The 24,194-nt window shown below is 40.3% G+C and overlaps 1 protein-coding gene across 28 annotated transcripts in view; it reads left to right on the forward strand.

Moving 5' to 3' along the window:
* The window catches only part of epb41l2 (erythrocyte membrane protein band 4.1-like 2), a 210,017-nt gene that overhangs the window by 137,755 nt on the left and 48,068 nt on the right, over nucleotides 1-24,194 (forward strand). For all 28 annotated transcript variants that reach the window (XM_043683418.2, XM_043683473.2, XM_043683480.2 and 25 more), the window contains exons 5-8: nucleotides 2,353-2,395; nucleotides 6,243-6,318; nucleotides 8,460-8,678; nucleotides 19,557-19,644. In XM_043683418.2, coding sequence (XP_043539353.2) covers nucleotides 2,353-2,395; nucleotides 6,243-6,318; nucleotides 8,460-8,678; nucleotides 19,557-19,644 — 426 coding nt within the window. The remainder of the gene's footprint in view (nucleotides 1-2,352; nucleotides 2,396-6,242; nucleotides 6,319-8,459; nucleotides 8,679-19,556; nucleotides 19,645-24,194) is intronic.

The raw sequence follows: 24,194 nt of genomic DNA on the forward strand, positions 1-24,194 counted from the left end.
GCGCACTCCAAGGGCCAACAGGCCAGAAAGTGAATCAGTTAAAAATTTGAGGGGGTGTGCCGGGGGGCAGTACACATTCAAAATGCCATACTCCTTCCCATGTATTAGGGCTTTGAGGATCACATGTCTCCCATGCTCATCCTTAATTTGGTCTAACAACTAGAATGGTAGATTATTCTGTATTAGTATAGCCACTCCTCTGCTTTTGAAATTAAAAGACAAGAAGAACACCTGGCTGAACTCTCCCTGCTGTAACTTAAGATGCTCCTTATCATCTAAGTGAGTTTCTTGCACAGAGCAACATCAGCCCTCTCCTTTCTGCGACTTAACCGGTGAGTGATTCCCCTTTATGTTCCAGTTGCACCATCTAAACAAACAACTAGCCATAACCCTCTAAAGCAGCCCGTGAGCCCCACCTCCAGCCCCCCCCCCCCCCCCCCCCCAAAGAGGAGGAACCCTACTCATAGTTCGCCAAGTGGAGGCAAGAAAAGATTCATAAAATCAAAAAAATACAATTACAAACACGATCAAATCACAAATTCTAATAGCTACTCCTGTAATAAACAAAAGACAAATAACTGGAGACTTTTCCCCTTGCCCATCCTACTCGCTGAAACTTCCATGGCTCTTTCCGCACCCCAAACCCAGGCCAAACAGAAACAAAAAAAATATATCTTATAAATGGAAATTAAAAGTTGGTATCCAACCTATCCCACCCATACATTGACCCCGCTTGTTGTCAATAAAAGAAATGACCACCCTAAACAAATATAAAAAAAAAACAGTGACTAGCAAAAATAACAAAGGGAAAGAGGAAACACCCTACATATTACAGGAACAAAACCAGGCACACAAAGTAAACAACAGAGAGAACGAAGGAAACACTATTGTTTATCGTATTTGACCCAAACAGTCTATTTTAAAGTATCTAGGAAATAGCGAGTTTTGAGAAGATTTGTAGTTCTGGATGTAGGTTTCCTCACTGAGCTGGAAGGTTCGTTTTCAGTGAGCAAACCTGCATCCAGTATCTAGGAAATCCTTTGCCTTCTCTGCTGATTCAAAATTATGCACGGCCCCTCCATGGTTGAAGCGCAACACTGCTGGTCATCTTACAGAATATTGAATGTTCAAGTCTCTCAGCCTCCTCTATTTCAACATAAGATTTCCTCTTTCGGAACATCTGTGATCAATAAGCACATCGACCTGGACCCAATATACCGACCACTGCAGCGGACAGCTGGAACTGACAACCGGAAGCGGCAGATTCAAACCACTACAAATGCCGGAGGAAAGGTCACAGAAGCGCTTCACAAGAGGCTCCCAAGCACAGGATGTCACCTAGACAGGGGACGAAACGTCTGCAACACAAATTCCCAGCTTAAGACTGTGCTCCCAGCTACTGACTCCTCATCCAAAGGGAAAAGCTTTACTTTTCTTTGTGTATGGCCCTCAGAACTTTGTATACCTCACTCAGATCTTCCCCCAGTGTTAATCGCACTAAGGAAAAAAAACCCTCAGGCTACTTGATTTCTCATCATAGATAACACACTGCAGCGCAGATATCTTATGCATTCACACTCTTCTTAAACTGTAACAACCAGAACTGTAAACAGTACTCCACCTGTGGCCTAACAAATATTTTCCACAGTTCTATCATAACCTCCCTGCTGTTGCATTCAGCATCTTGACTAATAAAGGCTGGTATCCCATATGCCGCCTTAACCACTTTATTGTCTTGCTGCTTTCAAGGACCTGTTGATATCTTCTCCAAGGTCCTTGTTATCCTTAGGATTTCTTAGTCCTACCAGAAGATTGTAAGCATTGCATTCTGCAATGGTTCAGAAAGATTCCAAGAATTGTTTACATTTTCTTTGTTGCAGAAAAACCTTTTTGAAATTTCACACATGAAAAATATTGACTTTACTTAAAGATTAAAAATATGTATCGGTTAAACTATTAAAAGATTTGGTGTAGGTTTACAATGTAATTTTCAATCTGGTTACTTGTGGGTGAAGGAATAGATTCAAAATTGATGTGACTGTGCACTTCTGGGGAGTTTTTACATTTCTAGATCTAATAATTATACAACGTGTATCATTTCTTTTCCATATTCCTCCTGAAGCAGAAGTGGTTGTTCACTTTGAAATTTTGTGTTCTTTTAAGTGACATGATGAGTACAAGATGAAAGTTTTTGCAGCATGTTTCTCTTCAGAAATAGAACATAGAAAAGTACAGCATAGAACAGCCCTTTGGCCCACGATGTTGTGCAGAGTTGCTCTCCCATTTTGTACACCCAAGAGATTATTTGCCCATTTGCTTAGTTCTAATACACAACTCTATATCTTTTTTCAGAATTGGTTGGACCCAGCAAAAGAAATCAAGAAGCAAATTCGAAGTAAGTGCATTATTGGTTAAACGTTAGTATGTTTAGGACAATTGAAGTTTAATTTTGTTATCTATAACAGTTGATCTTTCTGCTGAGTGTGTAATCTTAATGAATACTTTTAGAAGCTATAATTGGAAGAAAAGATCAACAGGCAATTGGACAAATTTGAGCTTGTTAAGGAGAGCCAGTATGGATATAACCTGACTAACCTAATCAAATTTTTTGATGAAAAGACAAAAGATATTTGAGGGAAAGGCTAGTTAAACAAATTGAGACTCGTGGAACAAGGGATCGGAGCAAGCTCTACCAAGTAAAAAAGACAGGAGAGTGGGATCAGGTTAGTTGTACATCCAGAGAGCTGGCATGAACATGACAAGCTGAATGGCCTCTATTTGTGTTCTCAACGTTTGTTAGTTCTATGGTTTAAAAAAGAATTATTTGGGAAAATTGGACAGAAAATGACAAATTGTGGTAAATGTGATTGTGATTGTTTTATAGTCTGGTGAATGGGAGAGTGCAGCGTTCTTTCCTGGCATCCCAGGATTCCTAATTTTTAAAAGATATATGTATTCATGTTTAATTTCATTATGGGAATTCTACATAAATTATGAAAATTTGCTAATTAGAGTAAGATTGGAAGTATGGCAAATAACAAGCTTGGTATCATTCGAATGCATCTCTACAGAGGCTTGCAGAATGGACAGGCAAGTTGTAGATGGGACTTGAGAGAAATGTGAAGTGATGACTTTTGGAGGAAAGGGTAATGAGAGCCACCATACACCATACGCCGCAGTTTTAATGAGTTGACAGAAGCATTGGATTTCATACGCTATATGTTTAAAAATGGTAGGATATACTGAAAGAGTCATGAGCTAGATATTTGGGATCTTGGACTTGTAAATAAAAGACATTGCGTTCGTAAGCAGGGACATTATGCATGCTGCCCCCTTAGAAAGCATTGGTTCGGCCATAATTGCTTGATTTTTTTAAAATTAAGTTTTGATCAAAACTTAGGAAAAATGTGTTTGATAAAGTATCACACATTAGACAACTCAAAAAGATAAGAGCCCATGCTGCTGGATACAGTATATTAGCATGGAGAGAGGTTTGGGTAACAAATGAAAGAGAGTGAATGTGGAAAATGGGGCGCATTTTCAGGATGGCAACCAGTAAATACGGGTGTGCCACATGATCAATACTGAGGACATAATTATTTACAATATATATTAGTGACTTCAATGAGGACAATTAATGTACAATAGCCACACTTACAGATGATATCAAAATACTTCGGAAGGCAGGTGGTAAGGATCTTATAAAGGGTCTGCAGAGGAATTTAGACAGATTAACTGAGTGGGAAAAATCTTGGCAGATACAATATAATATGGGGAAACTGGAGCTTCTGTAGTTTGGTAGGGAGGTTAGAGGAGCTGAATGTTTTGAATAGAGAAAGACTATAGAAAGCTACAGAACGGAGGAATTTGAGAGTCTGCATTGAATTGCAAAAAACTACCATTCAAGCATAGTGGATAAAAGGGAAAGCAAATGTTGGCCTTTATTTCAAAGGGAACGGAGTATAAAAGTAGGGAGGATTTTGGTAAAATTTTGCAAGAAAGCTTAGACCATAGCTGGAATATTATGAACTGTTTTAAGTCCCTTATCTGAGGAAAGATATCTGCACTGCATCATATGCCAGTATAAAGTTCACTAGGTTGATATCAGGTATGGAGCGGCAGTCTTATGAGGAGAGGTTGAGTAGATTGTCCTTGTACTTGTTGAAATATTGAAAAATGAGAGGCATTCTTGTTGAAACATAAGGATTCTATATGGACTTGATATGGTGGATGCGGAAAGATTATTTCTCTTTGTGGGTTAGTCTAAAATCAGAGGGCATAATCTCAGATTAAGGAATTGAAATTAAGAGGAGTTTCTTCTCGGAAGATTGATGAATTCTTTACCACAGAGGGACTTTGAGGTTGGGGCATTAAGTATATTCAAGGCTGATTCAACCAAGGTTTGTTTAATATGTCATTTCAGCTGCATGACACTGTAATCTTTTGCTATAAATTGTGTCTTATGATCATGCTTCACTACTACCTGATGAAGAAGCAGTGATTTGAAAGCTACTGCCTCTTTTCAAGAACTTGAAATAAGTCACATTCCTGAGATAACTTAAAGTTTTATAAAAAAAAGACACCTCAACTCAGATGATGCATTAAAGGTGTGAGGTTAGAGTCTGTATGTATTCCAATCTAGTCAGACTGGTTCTATTTCCAAAGTAGGAATTTATAAAATATCACATGGATTATAAAAATTATTGACCGCCTACAGATTGTGCTACTTGAACGAAATAGAATATATCTGCAAATACAATTCTGAAAACGCAAATTCCCTCTGTGTGTGTGTGTGTGTGTGTGTGTGTGTGTGTGTGTGTGTGTGTGTGTGTGTGTGTGTGTGTGTGTGACAGTGACAGAGAGAGACAGAGATCACCTGTAGTGTGACATGAATCGAAATTTGCAGCCATTCTAAAAGACTTCCTATTGGAAAGATGTTGTGAAACTTGAAAGGATTCAGAAAAGATTTACAAGGATGTTGCCAGGGTTGGAGGTTTTGAGCTATAGGGAGAGGTTAAATAGGCTAGGGCTGTTTTCCCTGGAGTGTCGGAGACTGAGGGGTGACATTATAGAGGTTTATAAAATCATGAGGGACATGGAAAGGGTAAATAGGCAAAGTCTTTTCCCTGGGGTGGGGGAATCCAGAACTAGAGGGCATAGGTTAAGGGTGAGAGGGGAAAGATATAAAAGAGACCGAAGGGGCAACTTTTTCACACAGGGTGGTACGTGTATGGAATGAGCTGCCAGAGGAAGTGGTGGAGGCTGGTACAATTGCAACATTTAAAAGGCATCTGAATGGGTATATGAATAGGAAACGTTTGGAGGGATATGGGCCAGGTGCTGACAGGGGGGACTAGATTGGGTTGGGATATCTGGTCGGCATGGACGAGTTGGACTGAAGGGTCTGTTTCCATGCTGTACATCTCTGGCTCTGACTCTATTACAGATTTAAGAGCAATCCAGGTTTGTTCAATGTATCACATCAATTGTATGACAGTATGATCTTTCTCTATAAATTCTGTGTCCTATGATCCTCCTCCACTAGCTACCTGATGAAGGAGCAGCGCTCTGAAAGCTTGTACTTGCAAATAAACCTGTTGGACTATAACCTGGTGTTGTGTGATTTTTAACATTATCAGATCCTCCACAACCTCATTGGCAAAGCAAATTCCATGGCCTACTTTTGCTCCTATGTCTTATGATCTTATGTGACGGTCCTATCAGGATATAGAACAGATTAACCAGAATGAATTTTAGCTACAAGGTTAAGTTGGTGACCCAGAGTGGGGATTCTTGGAGCAAGCTATGTGGATGGGGAGATTTGATTGTTACACAAGGTTATGACAGGCATAGATAAGGGAAGAAAGAAAGCTATTCACCTTAGCTGAGAGTCCAAGTACTGGGGGACACATTTAAGTTTTGGGCAAGAGATGCGGAGGAATGTGAGGAAGAAAATGTTTACACTGAGGATGCTAATGACCTAAACTTGCTGCCTCTGAGATGACCAGAGATGATCAATTATTTCAAAAAGAAATTTGGTATCCACCAAGAAATTTGGTATCCACCTAGAAATTTGGTATTCACCTAGAAATAAGCTTGTAGGGCGACAGAAACAGAATGGCCAATGGAACTGACTGGATTGCTCTACAGAAAACTTGCATCTCATCAATAGACCTGTACTGTAGTGACTTCTATGGCTCTGATTTGCTACATAGTTTAATACGACATGTTTTTAATTGCAGATTGTCCTTGGCAATTTTCCTTTAATGTAAAATTCTATCCTCCTGATCCTTCACAATTAACTGAAGACATCACAAGGTATAAATGCTTTGTTAGTTGAGCAAGTTCTTGTGAAAATATTTTATAATCTTCTAAAGTTTCAATCTGAAATTCAGCATAAAAAGGAAACTAGACTGGCGTATTATATAAAATGTTTGTATGCATTACAAGTGTGTACTTTGGAATTCATTAACAGAACTACAAAAACAAAACCTAAAATTTGAACTAAAAATGAATTCAAGATATATAAAAAGTAAAGACAACTTAATATCTCAGTGTAAAACTAATACAGAAACTGTGTTATCTGCTTTTCCTCTTTATGGATACCAAGGCAACCTTTTGTTTTGTTTCAGTTCAGACAGCTCTATTTTCTTTATTAGGGATAAAGCTCAAGTATAATGTGGGTTGGAAATATGGCTATTCCTGGATTGGCAAACTGACTAGATGTGAGAACAGCTATGCAGTTCTTACACCACAAGTTGGATCTCCTAGAGTTTTGGTGGGAAATGTTATGCAAAGTGGTCAATGCTATTGAGGGAAGATTAGAGAAAGTTAAAGATTTACAATCTAGAAATGTGGTGACTGTGAAGAACTTCACCAAAGTATTGAATTGCTAATTGGCAAATGTGAAGTAAATGTAGATTCTTGTTTCAGGTTAAGAAAGTGAATTCTCTGAGCATGAATTAATATATATGAAAAGTAATCTTGGAAAGCATACAGGAAAAAAATAATCTCCAAAACACAATTCTTTAAAATTATAGTTGAAGCAAATTGAAGGCAATTATATTCCTCTCTTTTTTTAAAAGAGTGAGATGAGGTTTATTTGGTGACGTAAATAGTTTTCATCTGACTTTCCTTTGATTCTGGAGTTAGAGTAAAGGAGAAAAATCATGGTATCAAATTGACTTCATTCAGCAAGTCCGACATATTTGGTATGAATCTATATGCCATAGTGATTGATTGGGCCTTAGAGGGTCAATGGACACAAAGCACCTTCCTAAGTAAGAGAAGTCATAGGTTTTTAAACTGGGATTCAGAGGCAGTCCCAAGCCTCTCAGTATGGCACACCTGCATGTACTGGAAGGTATGTCTGTGAAAATACATGGATATAGATAGAAAGAACATGGACACACACTGCCTGTTTCACTTCAACATTCTCTGGTTCATTTCTCAGGGCTGTTCCTTGAGCAATCAGTGTCAATCTGCCATATTTAAAGTTAAAAATCACACAACACCAGGTCATAGTTCAACAGGTTTAATTGGAACCTGTTGGACTATAACCTGGTGTTGTGTGATTTTTAACTTTGTACACCCCAGTCCAACACCGGCATCTCCAAATCATGCCATATTTAAAATTTTGACCAAGTTCAATGTCAGCTGATGCATTTTCCAGGGCAATACTTCTACCAATCAAAGTCCACTTGCCAAACAATCAGCATTTTCTTCTCATCCAGTATAAATGTTGTTTTCTCTTTACTTTGATGTTCCTTGTGAATTGTTCTAATGAATGCAAGATGAATAGCTTTAACAAAGTGTGTTTTTACAGCAATACTCATTGTTTATGTTGTAAACTTAGGCAAATATCGTATTGTTTATTGTAAACTTAGGCAAACATTGTATTGTTATCAAATGTTTTGCTGGTGGGTCTTGCAAGTTCAATCAACACACATTAAGCTGCATGTTTCATGTTTCTAATGTCATCAGTTCAACAAAAATAAAACTAATAAAATTTAATCAATGACAAAACAAAAAAATTGAGAAATGTATAAACCTTTTTTGCTTAAATAAGTAGCATTGTGTAATTTTAGTGATAATTTTTAATGAAGATAGTTCAGAAGAGAAACATTCACTCTGGTTAGATCTTTATGTCAGCACGAAGATTTACAATGTCAGCATGGTAGATTTGAAATCCTTGAAAATAAGACTCAGTTAATTTTTTTAAAAGCTGTGTTGAATAGTATATCTTTATTACTGTGGTAGTTTGGTTCAGTATCAAGTTGCCTCAACTGAAGTCTTAATCTGATCAGTTTGAAGAATAACTAAATAATTCATTAGAATAAGTTGTAATTTATATTTAGAGTGGGACAATAATAAAATCAATTGAGAGAACTGGTTTACATTGTACTAAAGAGGGTATTTATTTTCTCTAAACTCACTATCACCTCTTCTACCTATTGCAGATATTACTTATGCCTTCAACTCCGTCAAGATATCGTAAGCGGTCGTTTGCCATGCTCTTTCGTCACTCATGCCCTTCTTGGTTCTTGCACATTGCAAGCGGAACTCGGGGATTATGATGCAGATGAACATAAAACAGATTATGTGTCAGAATTACAGTTTGCACCATGCCAGACAAAGGAATTGGAAGAGAAAATCTGTGAACTGCACAAAACACACAGGTAGAATTAATGTTATTTCTTCTTCTTTTCTCGTGCGCATCTATTTATTGCACCTTGGTAACAAGTTAGACACTTGTAGGGAATTGGCACTTTAACAAATGAAGGTAGACTATTTGATTGAAGTATATGATTTTCTGGTCTTTTTGAATAGTACTGTACTTAGAATCTAACAGCATTGTTGAAGAAATTACCTGTTAAAAATGCTCCAGTTAAATTATTGAGGCTTAATTTGGGTTTTAGACCATTGAGAAGTGAAATATTGCAACCAGTTGGTACAGAGCTAGGTTCCATAAACCCCACACAACTGATTTTAGAAACATTCAAATTAGGAGCAGGAGTAGACTATTTGAACTGATCAGCCTGTACTGCCATTCAATGTAATCATGGCGGATCTGATTGCAGCTTCAATTGAACATTCCCATTTATAACTGGTAACCTTTGGCTGCTTTGTTAATCATTAACTCTGCCTTTGCTGCACTCTGGGTAAGACAGTTCCAAAGAAATGTTCATTTCTATCTTAAATAGGAGACTCCTTATTTTCAAACTGTTCTCTAATCATGGGATTTTCCACATAAGTCCTCTCAGGATGACTGACCACTTAAGGTGGTTTTCTTTTGCTTTTGAGCTATACCTGGAATGCCAGAGCTCACTGCTCTTTGGAATGATTTTCATAATGGTTTATGCATCCACCTAGACAGGCAGACTGTTTATTCTCTCATCTGAAAGGTAGCCTTTCTGACAATTCCGTCCTTTAATAAATTAGCTCAGATGTAGAAAAACATGTGGTAAAGATCAACGCAGAAGGTTAGTGAACAAAGTAAAAGTGTATTCAGTGCGGGGTAAGATCTGAGCACGGTTTGAAGATTGGCTAACGGGCAGAAAGCAGAGCAGAAGAACAGTTGTGGCAGAATCTTGTTGTCAGGCTGTGACAAATGGAATACTACAAGGGTCAGTACTTAGGTCCCAATTGTTCACAATCTATATCAGTGATTTGAATGTGGGGGCAAATATAATATTTCTCATGTTTGTAGGTGATACAGAACTTGGAGTTTGATTTAAAAGGGCAGCACGGTGGCACAGTGGTTAGCACTGCTGCCTCACAGTGCCAGAGACCCGGGTTCAACTCCCGCCTCAGGCGATTGTCTGTGTGGAGTTTGCACATTCTCCCCGTGTCTGCGTGGGTTTCCTCCAGGTGCTCTGGTTTCCTCCCACTGTCCAAAAATGTGCAGGTGAAGGGATAAATGTAGAGAATGGGTCTGGGTGGGTTGTACTTCGGCGGGTCGGTGTGGACTTGTTGGGCTGAAGGGCCTGTTTCCACACTGTAAGTAATCTAATCTAATCTAATCTAATCTAAAGCAAAGAGGTTTCAAGGGGATTTAGATAGTCTGAGCGAGTTGGAAAGAGCATAGCAGATGGAATATAATTTGGCTAAGTTTGAGGTTATCTGCTTTGGTAGGAGGAACAAAAGGACAGAGCATTTCTGAAATGTTGAGAGTTTGGAAAGTGTCCAAAGGGACTTGGGGGTGCTCAGAAGTCAGAGAAAGCCAGCATGCAAGTGCAGCAAGCAATTTTCAAGGCAAACGGTCTTAAGCAAGAGGTTTTGAGTATAGGAGCAAAGATGTTTTGCTTAAATTGTGTAGAATGTGCCAGGTGTATTGTGTGCAGTTCTGATTCCCTCACAAAAGGAAGAATACATGTGCCAGTGTAGCAGAAGTTCACCATACTGATTCCTGGAATGGTGGGACTGTTCTATCAGGAAAGATCAAGGACGCTGGGCGTGTACTATCTTGAGTTTAGAAAGATGAGTGGCGATTTCATAGAAATGTAGAAAATTGTTCTGTGGGTGCTAGAACCATGGTACACAGTCTTAGAATAAGAAGAATACTATTGAAATACTGAGGAGGAACCATGTCACTCAGTATGGTGAATTTTTGAAAATCTGTGCCTAGAGGGCTAGGGACCTTAATCATTAGTCATTAAGTAAAAACTTTCCAGTTACTAGTGACATCACGGATTATGTGGATAGCACAGGCGTATGATTAGCCAGGATCTAGAATGGCAGTTCAGACTTGAGAAGCTGAAAGGCTAAATTCCTGCTTCAGTGCAGTGTTCCTTCTCATTTTCTTGCGGGCTGCATAGTCCTCCAAAAATCGTACATGACAGCTACTTCCTCAACGGGCAGCTGTTGCCATGATCGGTGTAGGCAAATTAGACAGAACATTGCTGCTGTGTTCCAAAAAGCAGTTTTCTGATTCAACTGGGAAACTGAGGCAAAAGCAGATTTTATACAGAATTTCTTAGACTGTACCTGACAGTTTTTTTAAGTGAGCAGGACCACCACAAGATGGAGTGTTTATTCATCTGACATTTCCTTGTTGATGACTTTTCAGATTTTAAATAGAATTACAATAAGTGAACAACATAAACATTAGATGGTCAGCCTAGCTAGTTGTTTATATTTCACGAGTCTCCTTATTTTCAATTCTAATCCATCTGAGCCTTTCATTTAACCATCTCATTGTTGTTTTGCTTTAACACCCCCTCTATTTTCCTTTCAAAACCATCTTCAATTATTTGTCTAACTGTTTCAGTAGTAGTAAGATCCATGTTTGAAACAACAAATAAAGACATTTATAAGGGTACTCTTCCAACCAAAAAGTAATTTGTATTCATAGTTTTGGATCCTCTGTTGTGGAAACATTCCACAATCCTTCTGACAAATCCATTCATAATTTTAAAGATTTCCCTCTTATCAGCTCAACACCTTATTTCTATTGGAAAATAAAACCCTGTTTTGTTCAAAGGTTTGAATACCAGTTATCTCTCAATTCTGGTACCATCCGTATGAAGTCATATTTGAACGTTGTCTGGTGTTTTTATATTGATGTTGCAGTATGGCGACAGGACAATGTGCTGTGCTGCCTGGCCAGAATCCGACATGATTTAAAATGTTTCAGTACTTTCGAACAAATTTCATTTGTCAACTTTGAAGCATAAAACTGTAGGTAATTTTTCCTTATCCATGTAGCCTCTGTCCCAATGGGATATTGTTGTAGTCCTACTAGAGTCTGAAGAAAGTATGCAATACTCCCTTTAGAATACTATTTCTTTTTAAAAATGGGCATCTTGAATGGTGTCATTGTCTGCTGTCATGTTGTATCATTTTGACAATTTCTGTGGCTGTATTGCTCTGCAGTGAGTAACAAAAAGTTGGGGACTTTGTCATGAAGTAATGTTTGAATTTACTATTCATTAAATCTGTTGAAATGTGATTTTATCCTCCAGTACTCCTAGTATGAAAAGCACTGATGGAGTTTTTCTACTGCATTTCATGTTGCAAAGTTGTCATTTCATAGAAGCCAAGTTGTGTAGCGCAAACATTGGCCGTCAGTGAGAATTGGAAAGTGAATGTTTGCAACCTTTCCAACCACAGGAGTGGCCTATCCTTAAGTGATGCCTGTCAGTAATGAATAAGTGAGGAACCCTGAATGACTATTTTTTCCCTCCCTGAACTGTGTACTGAAGCCAGCCTGAGCATTATGACCACCAGCAATGTAACTTCGTTTATATCGTTTGCTGTTTGTTACCTTATCCTGATGAGCCATTTGAGACCTGATCCCAATTGGTATTTGGTAATAAATACTAGCTTTATCCACCCATCCACAACTTTGTTAAAAATTAAAATATTTTGTATTGTTTGTTATTTTGAAGATGTTTCATTAGCTTTCCAGTCAGTTGTCAGTAACTTCAGAAGTCATAACCGACAGTGCTATGGACTCAGAACTGAAAGGTGGGATTTTGTTTGTACATATGTAAACCTTCATAAATAAAATTATCCAAAGGCATTCTAGAGTGGTAAGGAAGCCAAACTTATGTGTAAAGAATTACAGTTTGTAAAAGAGCAGTCAGAGGGAAAGAGTTCAATGTGAATAATTTGTAGTGCAGTAGAAGACTATAAGATAGAGGAATAAAATTAGGCCATTCAAGTCATCAAGTTTACTCTGCTCTTCAATCATGACCATGTTTCTCAACCCCATTCTTCTGCCTTCTTCCTATGACCCTTGATCCTTTTAGTAATCAAGAACCTATCTCTCAGTTTCTTAACTACAGTCTGACTTGGCCTCCTCAGACTGCTGTAGCAATGAGTTCTGGTGCCACCACTGTCGTCAGAAGCTAGTTGCTGTTCATTGTTGCTCACGGGTAAAACATGATAGCGGATTGCAATCCTGCAGGCACCGTAAGATAGAAGACCATAAGATATAGGAGTAAAATTAGGCCATTTGGCCAATCCAGTCTACAATGCCGTTCGATCGTGTCTATGTTTCACTTTTGGATTTGCACATTAAACTGTGCATTTGCAAACTCTAGATGTTGCCGTCTGTTTTAAAGTTGTAATAGTAACATGCTGACAGTTTCACAATTATTACCATTGAAATGCACATTTGCAACTTTCGATAATTCTAAGATACAGGAATAGGCCATTAGATTCACCACACTCTGGCTGAAGAAATTCGTCCTCATCTCTGTTCTAAAGGGTCATCCTTTCACTCTGAGGCTGTGCCCTCAAGTCCTAGTCTCTTCTACTAGTGGAAGCATCTTCTCCATGTCTACTCTATCCAGGTCTCTCAGTATTTTGTAAGTTTCAATGAGAACTCCATTCATCCTTCTAAACACCATTGAGTACAGACCCAGAGTCCTCAATGATGCCGTTTATCCCCAGGATCATTATTGTAAATGTCCTCTGGACCCCCTCCAAATCTAGCACATCCATCCTTTGATTCAGGCCCCAAAATTATGCTCAGTATTCCAAATGCTGTCTGGCCAGTGCCTTATACAGCCTCAGCAGTGCATCTCTGCTCTTGTATTCTAGCCCTCTTGAAATGAATGCTAACACTGCATCTTCCTTCCCAACTGCCAAGTGAACCTGCATATTAACCTTGAGAAAATCCTGAACTAGGACTCCTAAATCCCTTCCGATTTCTAAAGCCTTTCCCCACTTAGAAAATAATCTACTCTTCTACCTACCAAAGTGCATAACGTCACATTCCCACATTACATTCCTTCTTTGCCCACTCTCCTGGCCTGTCCAAGTTCTTCTGCAGCCTTCCCACTTCCTCAACGCTTCCTGTCCCTCCACCTATCTTTGTGCGATCTATAAACTTTGCAACAATGTCGTCAGTTCCTTCATCCAGATCATTAATGTATAACATGAATAATTGCCACAACACTGACCCCTGCAAAACTCCACTGGATGATGTCCTGAAAAGGACTCCTTCATCTCTACTTTCTGCCTTCTGCCAGTCAACTAAACCTCTATCCATGCCAATACTTTGTCCCTAACACCATGAGTTCATATCTTAATTAGCAGCCTCCTGTGCAGCACTATGTCAAAGGCCTTAATCATAGAGCTGTACAGCATGGAAATGGAAGCTTTAGACCAAGTTGTCTATGCTGACCAAATGTCATAAAATAATCTACTCCCATTTGCTACCATTTGGCCCATATCTGTCTAAATCCTTGCTTCTCGTATACCCATCCAGATGCCTTTTAAATGTTGTATTGTACCAGCCTCCACCACTTCCTCTGGCAGCTCATTCTGCATGAAAAAGTTGCCCCTAAAGTCTTTTTTTACATCTTTCCCTTCTCACCTTAAACCTATGCCCTCTAGTTTTGGACTCCTGTCATTCCAGGGAAAAGATCTTGTCTCTTCATCCTCTCCATGCCCCTCATGATTTTATAAACATCTGTAAGGTCATCCCTCAGCCTTCGAAGCACCAGGGAAAATAATGCCCGAGCCTTTTCAGCCTCTTCCTGTAACGCAAACCTTCCAACCCTGGCAACATCCTTCTAAATCTTTCCTGAACTCTTTCAAGTTTCACAGCATCCTTCCTGTTGCAGGGAGACCAGAATTGCACACAGTATTCCAAAGTGGCCTAATCAATGTCCTGTATACCTCCCAACTCCTATACTCAGTGCACTGACCAATAAAAGCAAGCATACCAAATGCCACCTTCACTATCCTGTCTATCTGCGACTCCCCTTCCAGCAATTATGAACCTGCAGATCCAAGGTCTCTTTGTTCAGCAGCACCTCGCAGGACCTTACCATTGTGTATAAGTCCTGCTCTGATTTGCCTTTCCAAAATGCAGCACCTCACATTTATCTAAATTAATCTCCATCTGCCCCCTCATCAGCTCGTTTGTCCATCTGATCAATATCCCGTTATATTCTGAGGTAACCTCCTTCACTGTCCACCATCCCTCCGATTTTGGTGTCATCTGCAAATTTACTAACCATACCTCCTATGTTCACATTCAAATTATTTATATAAATGATGAAAAGCAGTGGACCCAGCACTGATCCTCATTGCACACCACTGATTATCGGCCTCCAGTCTGAAAAGCAACCCTTCACCACCAAAAACCTCTGTCTTCTATCTTTTGAGCCGGTTCAGTATCCTAATAGCTAATTTTCACAATATTCCATGTGATCTAACCCTGCTAACCAGTCTACCATGAAGAGCCTTGTCAAAAGCTTTACTGAAGTTCATACAGAGCAAGTCCACCACTCTGCCCTCATCAATCCTTTTTGTTACTTCAAAAATTCAATCAAGTTTGTGAGACATGATTTTCCACGCACAAAGCCATGGTGACTATCCCTAATCATCCCTCGCCTTTCTAAATGCATGTACATCCTGTCCCTCAGGGCTCCCTCCAACTTTCCCAACATCGATGTCAGTCCATAATTCCCTGGCTTTTCCTTACCATCATTCTTAAATAGTGGCACCTCATTAGTCAACCTCCAGTCTTCTGACATCTCACCTGTGACTATCGAAAACTAGCTTCCCACAGAAATCAAGGTTATGCCTGATCAGGTCCTGGTGATTTATCCACCTTTTTTGCATTTCAAGACATCCAGTAGCATCACCTCTGTAATATGGGCATTTTTCAAGATATCACTATTTATTTCCCCACTCTTTCCACTGGCTCTCCTTTGTCTAACTTGCAAGTTACCTCCTCAAAGAAGTCTGAGTAAATTTGGCAGGCATGACCTCCTTTGAAGCTGACAAATTACAGTGGTGGGATTAATCTAGTCCAGGAGGTAACTCAAATGCAATATCATTTAAAGCTTGTATTAAAAGAGCTTTGGTAGCCAAGGTGCATGAACAAGGTTTCTCACTTCTAATTAAAATCCGACAGAGAATGAAATAAGTGATTGTGGACAAGGTAGAAACAAAACTGTCCAAAACAGCTTTTAAAAACATACATTTTTAAAATAGATATTTCTTTACCTTACTGAAGAAACTTGGAATTTTGCAAATATAAAGTGAGTTTTTCAGGGCCTGTGAAGCAATTCAATATTTATGAATTATTGAGTCTAGATTTATTATAGGAAGAGGCCAGAGTGAGGCCACTTGTCCTATCTAGTTCATAGTACCTTTCGTATAAAGCATTCCAGTCAGTCTCATTTCAATGTCTCTCCCATTGCTCTACAAGTTTATTAGAGATGGAAATGTGTTGCTGGAAAAGCGCAGCAGGTCAGGCAGCATCCAGGGAACAGGAGAATCGACGTTTCGGGCATAAGCCCTTCTTCAGGAATGAGGAAAGTTTGTCCAGCAGGCTAAGATAAAAGGGAGGAGGGACTTGGGGGAGGGGCGTCGGAAATGTGATAGGTGGAAAGAGGTCAAGGTGAGGGTGATAGGTCAGACTGGGGTGGGGGCGGAGAGGTCGGGAAGAAGATTGCAGGTTAGGAAGGCGGTGCTGAGTTCGATGGATTTGACTGAGACAAGGTGGGGAGAGGGGAAATGAGGAAACTGGTGAAATCCGAGTTCATCCCTTGTGGTTGGAGGGTTCCTAGGCGGAAGATGAGGCGCTCTTCCTCCAACTGTTGTTTTGTTGTGGTCTGACGATGGAGGAGTCCAAAGACCTGCATATCCTTGGTGGAGTGGGAGGGGGAATTGAAGTGTTGAGCTACAGGGTGGTTGGGTTGGTTGGTCCGGGTGTCCCAGAGGTGTTCTCTGAAACGCTCCGCAAGTAGCCGGCCTGTCTCCCCAATATAGAGGAGGCCACATCGGGTGCAGAGGATGCAATAGATGATGTGTGTGGAGGTGCAGGTGAATCTGTGGCGGATATGGAAGTTTCCTTTGGGGCCTTGGAGGGAGGTGAGGGGGGAGGTGTGGGCGCAAGTCTTGCACCTCCTGCGGTTGCAGGGGAAGGTACCGGAAGTGGAGGTTGGGTTGCTGGGGGGTGTGGATCTGACGAGGGAGTCACGGAGGGAGTGGTCTTTACGGAATGCTGATAGGGGAGGGGAGGGAAATATATCCTTGGTGGTGGGGTCCGTTTGGAGGTAGCGGAAATGACGGCGGATGATGCGCTGTACATGGAGATTGGTGGGGTGGTAGGTGAGGACCAGTGGGGTTCTGTCCTGGTGGCGGTTGGAGGGGTGGGGCTCAAGGGCGGAGGAGCGGGAAGTGGAAGAGATGCGGTGGAGGGCATCGTCGACCACATCGGCGGGGAAATACGCCCACACCTCCCCCCTCACCTCCCTCCAAGGCCCCAAAGGAAACTTCCATATCCGCCACAGATTCACCTGCACCTCCACACACATCATCTATTGCATCCTCTGCACCCGATGTGGCCTCCTCTACATTGGGGAGACAGGCCGGCTACTTGCGGAGCGTTTCAGAGAACACCTCTGGGACACCCGGACCAACCAACCCAACCACCCTGTAGCTCAACATTTCAATTCCCCCTCCCACTCCACCAAGGATATGCAGGTCTTTGAACTCCTCCATCGTCAGACCACAACAAAACGACGGTTGGAGGAAGAACGCCTCATCTTCCGGCTAGGAACCCTCCAACCACAAGGGATGAACTCGGATTTCACCAGTTTCCTCATTTCCCCTCCCCCCACCCTGTCTGTCAAATCCATCGAATTCAGCACCGCCTTCCTAACCTGCAATCTTCTTCCCGACCTCTCCGCCCCCACCCCAGTCTGACCTATCACCCTCACCTTGACTTCTTTCCACCTATCTCATTTCCGACGCCCCTCCCCCAAGTCCCTCCTCCCTACCTTTTATCTTAGCCTGCTGGACAAACTTTCCTCATTCCTGAAGAAGGGCTTATGCCCGAAACATCGATTCTCTGTTCCCTGGATGCTGCCTGACCTGCTGCGCTTTTCCAGCAACACATTTCCAGCTCTGATCTCCAGCATCTGCAGACCTCACTTTCTCCTCAAAGTTTATTAGAGAATTAGAATTAAGGTACAGGCTTTAGAGAATGTTGACCACTGCCAATACCTTGGGAGGGTCCTGTCAGCCAAAGCAGCTATTGATGAAGAGATCCAGTACCACCTCCAGTGTTCTAGTGCAGTGGTCGGCTGCTTGAGGGAAAGGATGTTTGAGGACAATAATATCAGATCTGGCACCAAGATCACAGTTTACAGAGCTGGGTGGTTCCTACTCTCCTACATGTCTCTGTGATGTGGACTTCCTACAGCAAACGCCTCAAGGCACTACAGCAGTACCACCAATGCTGCCTGCACAAGATCCTGCAAATCCTTTTGGAAGAAAGAGACGCCAACATTAGTGTCCTTCACCAGGCCAACATCCTCCGTATTGAGGGACTGACTACCCTTGATTGGCTGGCACATCGTCTGTATGAGCGACATGAGACTCTCCAAACAGATGTCTACTCCCAGCTTCAAAATGGCAGGCAGGGCCCCAGGTGAACAGAGGAAGCGCTTCAGTGATACCTTCAAGGCCTCACTGGCCCAAGACCAAAGTTGAGGCGGAGCATCCAGGAAGGCATCGAACACTTTGAGACTTGCCATCCAGAAAATGTCGAAGTCAGGTGAAAAGAACGCACTGCCACACCAACGCCCCATCCACCCCTTCCCGTGACCATCACCTGCCCCAAGTTTAACCAAGCCTGCGGGACACTCATCGGTCTGTACAGCTACGAACAGACTCACCCGGAGAGTGGAAGAGAGTTATCATCTGTGAGGGACCCTCAATGAATGAACACGTTTATTTTACTCCAGCATCCATTTGATTTCCTTTTGAAATCAATGTCTCTGATACCACCACTGTTGTCAGAAGCTTGTTCCTGCTCATTGTTACTCTGTAAAAACACAAAACCTTATTGCAATCCAGGAGATACTTCAACAGCACACCCCATGGAGAAGCAAATAGAATAGTGGAATCACTGACAGCACTTTTGGCTTTGCAAATTTCACCGTGCATTTACAAGCTCCCAGATATTGCTGTCTGTTTCAAAGTTTGAATAGTAACAAATGCTGACAGTTTCACAATTACTATCACTGAAACACACACGTACAACTTTCCATAATTCCAAGGATACAGGAATAGGCCATTGAGACTCTCGAGGCTTTTCTTTCTTTAAAGTAGATTAAGGCTAATCTACAGTTTAACTCAAATTTTCAATTATTAGCTTAACCTGAACAAAAGAAGTAAATCTACATCTCACATTTTTAATTGAACCAGTGTCCACAGCACCTTGATTTGTCCCCTATTCCCACCCACAGATTTTGTCGCCTAACTGTCATCTGCCGTTTTATATATATAGTGCTATTTGCTCTTCAAAGTTGTTAAAACAAAAAGTCGCTGTATCGAATCTAGGTCTCTTAAATTACCCAAATTGTAATCAAAGCACAGAAAGAGGCTAATGGTGTGTTGCACCAGTCCAAATACTTACTCTTACTCCTCAAGTACAGTGATCTACTTGATAGGTATTTTAAAAAAATAATTTGAGAATTGGTCTGAGCTTCTTCATTAGCCTTCATTATTTAAATTTGGAACTGATAACATAACCTTATGCCATTATTATTTTACATTTAACTTCCTTGTCTTTCTATCAGGGGTTTAACTCCAGCCCAGGCTGATGCTCAATTTCTGGAAAATGCCAAGATGCTTTCCATGTATGGTGTTGACTTGCATCATGCTAAGGTAATTGCTTTTTCCTTATTCTCTTGGTGTTGTGGAAAATGACGGTGACAAATCAGTTGTTCACAAATCAGTTCAAGATTGTTCTACAGATCGTTTTTGGAAGAATTACTGAACGACTTTGTCAATATCAGAATTATTCAAATTCTTGAAACAGCAAGAGTTAAGAGGAGCATTTCATCCTCAAGGAAACCATTGATAATTTCATTAATGATTTCTACAGATTAGTGAAGAAATGCAACTAGACAATAGACAATAGGTGCAGGCGTAGGCCATTCTGCCCTTTGAGCCTGCACCACCATTCATTATGATCATGGCTGACTTCAGGTCAGAATTTGTAAGATGAGAATTGTTGTAGGAATTTTGATGAGTCTTTGTCAGATGCATTACAGTCCAAACAAATCCTGACTCTCAAGAAAGCCACTCAGGTAGTGGGTGAAGCAAAAGTCCGAAAGCAGTAGAGATTAACTCTAAGATTAAATCTTGTCACAGGAGATTAGTCGTGTCCAGTAAAGAACACAAGGCTCAAAATGTGGCTGACGTTCAAAACTAGTACAGTGAATAGGACAAGCACCAGAGATTACAAGTCAGCACTGTGGAGCAAATTAAGTTCAGAGGCATAGGTAGGCCCTGTTTTCAACCAGAATACCCAATAATAGAAAACCTCTCGTATTCAAGAATTCTCACTCTTGAGTAGGAAGACATGTCTTGACCTCTACCTTCTCCAAATGGCGGAATGACTTAAAGTTAACAATTAACTGGTTGAGGAGCAATTAAAGGACCACCAACAGAAGATAACTTGGACTTAGGGAAGGTTTGGAGGGCTATGAGCCAAATGTGGGTAAGTGGGACTTGCTTTATTTTGGAAACTTGGTTGGCATGGGCAAGTTAGATCAAAAGGTTTATTTCCATCCTGTGTGACCCTATGACTCTACCATACTAGAATATTCAATTTAGGCATAGTTTCTAAAGCATTGCTTTCAAAGAAATATTGTGCTATAGGTAAATAACTCTATCCCTGAAGGAGGCCATTCAATTCATTGAGTACATGCCAACTCCTTACGTAGCAGTCCAGTCACTCCTACTCCATAGCATGATCTCTACAGCCTTCCAAGTTGATATCCTTCAAATGCCCATTAAATTTGCTTTTGAAATCATTGACTGTTTCTGTTTCTGCCACATACATAGGCAGAGGGTTCCAGGTCATTACCACTCACTGCAGAAAGTAGTTCTTCTTCAAATGTCCCTTTTCTTGGCCAAAATTTTGAATTTGTCTCCCCTAATGTTTGAACCATGGGCTGATAGGAAAGTTTTTTCCTTGCCTATCTCGTCGAAGTCTTGAATACTTCAATCTCCATGAGAAGGGGAACAGAAGCGGACGATTTAGCCCATTGAGTCTGCTCTGCCACTTATTGAGATCGTGGACGATCTGAAAATCCCCAATTCTACTTCCCTGCTTATTTGCTTTCCATGCTGATTAAAAATATGCCCCCCTCAGCCTGAATATACTTAATGATCCAGCCTGTACAATCCTCTGTAGTAAAGATTTCCACAGATTCACCACCATCTGAGAAAATAAATTCCTCTTCATCTGTCTTCTTTCAGTGACCCCTTACATTCTCCTCAACTCTCCCACAAAGGAAACATTGCTCTAGCCTTTCATGACTAACTATGAAGCTAAGTGAGTTGAAAGACCTACACGGAATGTTCTTGACCACTGAATGACGTGGACCATGGGAGAACGTTAGATTGGTGCCTAACATTCAGCTCCTCATACCCTACAATCAGGTGACCACCCTACCGGCAAACTGACTGTGCCCATGTTCCTTGAATGATATCACATGCTACCTTTGACTTCCTGTGCCAGGATCCCCTACCTAAAGGGTGTTTCTCCTGACTTAGATTTCTCCCCTTAGATTTTGAGACATGGCTGTTTAATGGAAGTGCATTCAGTGTGTTTGCATCAAGATCTAGTTAACTTTCATGTATGTGCAGGTATGTGTTTAAGTGTTACTTGCGACTAAAATACCAGGCAATGATACCTGTAACAATTAAGAATCTAACCACATCTCCTCAACATTCAGTGGCACTTGCTACGTACTGTAGCTATGGGAGCAGGTCAGAAGTTAGAAATTCTCCAAGAATAAAACCACCAACTCATTCTTCAAATTTTGTCCGCCGGTTCCAAATTAGGACAAATCGGGTACAAATCAGGACCATAATGGATGGAATATTCTCCAGTTGAATGAATGCAGCTCCAACAACAAACTCAATACTATTCAGTCCAAAATGAGTTGCTTGATTTAACACTCTACCTGTCACCTTAAACATTCACTTGCTTCACCACTGGTGCTGACGAGACAATACAGCAATTTACGAAGGCTCCTTCAACAGCACCTTCCAAATCATGACCTCAGTCAGTATCAGTGATAGGAACATTTTGAGTCAGTAATCCTGACCAAATTGAATCAAAGTTTGGAGAAGTCTGGATTATATGCAAATCTGTATAGATTTGTTTTGAAGGTAAATTATATTTGACAAACATGATCTAATTATTTGTTTAATGGAGTGGCTCACAACGTGTCTGTGTATGGAATTTGAAAAGATATTTAACATACTGTCATCTGAAAATCTATTGGGCAAAAATAAACTCCAGAAGATTAAAAAGCATTAACATCATGGATACAAAACTGGTTAAGGTGCACTTGATGACCCATGTGTTTCTGGAGAAAAATGTACATTGCATGCTATGGTGATGTTCCCTTTAAGAATTAGATTTTTCAAGAGAGATATATCTGGTAAAACACCTTACTTCTAGGAACTAATCATGTGACCAAGTTACCTTTGAGATAAATAATAGAAAAAGGGTTGAGGGAAGCTAATTACAGTTGAGGTCACTTGTGTATGGTTCTGGTCTCCAGTGGTTTTTTATTTTAGTTTTGATACAGGTTACTGCAGGAACATCCCTTTTAAGTCGAATTCGATTGAAATTCTGTGTGCTGACTAAAAGCATTTTAAACTCGTGAGCCGTTAGTTGAACATCTAAGGATAGCCGAGCTGAAAAGAACAGGAGAGTTTTAGATGCAGGACTCCAGTATTTGCATATTGGAAACAGGAGAGTTCTGACCCAACATGTCCACACTTAAGATGCTAGTGATGCCTGTGTTGAATCAGAAACCTTCAACAATGGAGTGATTGAAGGAAATTTGAAGACAAAGCTTTTTCTGAAATAAGCAGCATGTTCAAAGAAACATCAGCCTTTACTTGGATCTTTAAAGCAGCCTTCTGAAGTGGTTGACCTTCCAATTTTTGAGAAGTGTCCTTGGGATACACTTCAAATGGACGTAGAATGAAACGTGAGCTAAGAAATTTGGTTGAGAGTATAAGTAACTGTGTTCATTTAATTTTATATCTTTTAAATCACATCCTAATTAAGATAACGTAGTTATTGTATTCATGACTTTTTTTGTGTAGTAAAGTTATTGTGTTCTAAACAGTGAACCTTGTGACTTCATTGGTTGGCATTATAATCAGTACTATGCTGATACATATTAAAGACCTGGATAGATAGGGCTTAATTTCAATATTCGCAAATGATATGCGATTCAAATGTAGCATGTATTTATGATAATTGACTTTAAAAGGACTTAGACTGCAAAACAGGTAGAAGATGAATTTTAGTACAGAGATGTGGGCAGAGTTATGTTTTGGCAGGAGAATGCAGAGAGGCAGAAAGAAAATTTACAAGGAATTTGGTGAAAATGGAATGGAATTAATTCAATGGCTCAAAAACCTGCACCAACACATTGGGCTGAATGGCCTCCTTCTGGCTAATCTATTTCAATGATACCTATCTGTCAGAAGTAAATTCTATCCAAGTCCATACTTTCACAGAAACTTTACATGAGATTAGATTTGAATTGTCTGCGCAGCAGCCTTAATTTACTTGTAAATAAAATTCCAGCTATAAAACTGTAGGACAATGTAGAGATTAGGCAGCATGTGTCTGATTTGTTAATTAAATTGCCCAGTTTGAGAGAGTTCTATCTTTAGTGTTATTTAAGTAATTGGCTTCTCAACATTATATTAATATAGGACTACACAATTTTGACTGAGGCAGACTTGATGCTGAAGTTGTTATACAATATCCCTTATAAAATTTATTGACAATTAACTTTGTTTTTGCATTTGTGGCTACTGTGCTCAATTTAAGACCTGGAGTGCTTGCAGTTATTAGACGTCAGTTGGAAAACCACCACTGCCTTTTGTCATTGCATGACATTCTGAAGTATAAGATCTGCCCCAGTCTCACTCTGGGTCTGGTTAATCACACTTTCAGTATTAGAAACACATTTTGTTGTCAAAGATGTCCAACTCATTCCCTCCCGAAACAAGGAGGTCTCTGGATCCGCTCATTGTGTACACTTAACTCAGGTCAGCAATGAAATGAGCGTTTTTGATTTTAATTATGACCATGGGATGTGAGTGTAATTTGTAAGGCCAGTGAGTATTGCATCCTATGTTTTCATATCATGAGAGGTATGTTTTGCAAG

The sequence above is a fragment of the Chiloscyllium plagiosum genome, unplaced genomic scaffold, assembly GCF_037043375.1.
Source record: "Chiloscyllium plagiosum isolate Xiang-an unplaced genomic scaffold, Cpla_swu_hap1 HiC_scaffold_3, whole genome shotgun sequence".
In the NCBI taxonomy this organism is placed as follows: domain Eukaryota; kingdom Metazoa; phylum Chordata; class Chondrichthyes; order Orectolobiformes; family Hemiscylliidae; genus Chiloscyllium; species Chiloscyllium plagiosum.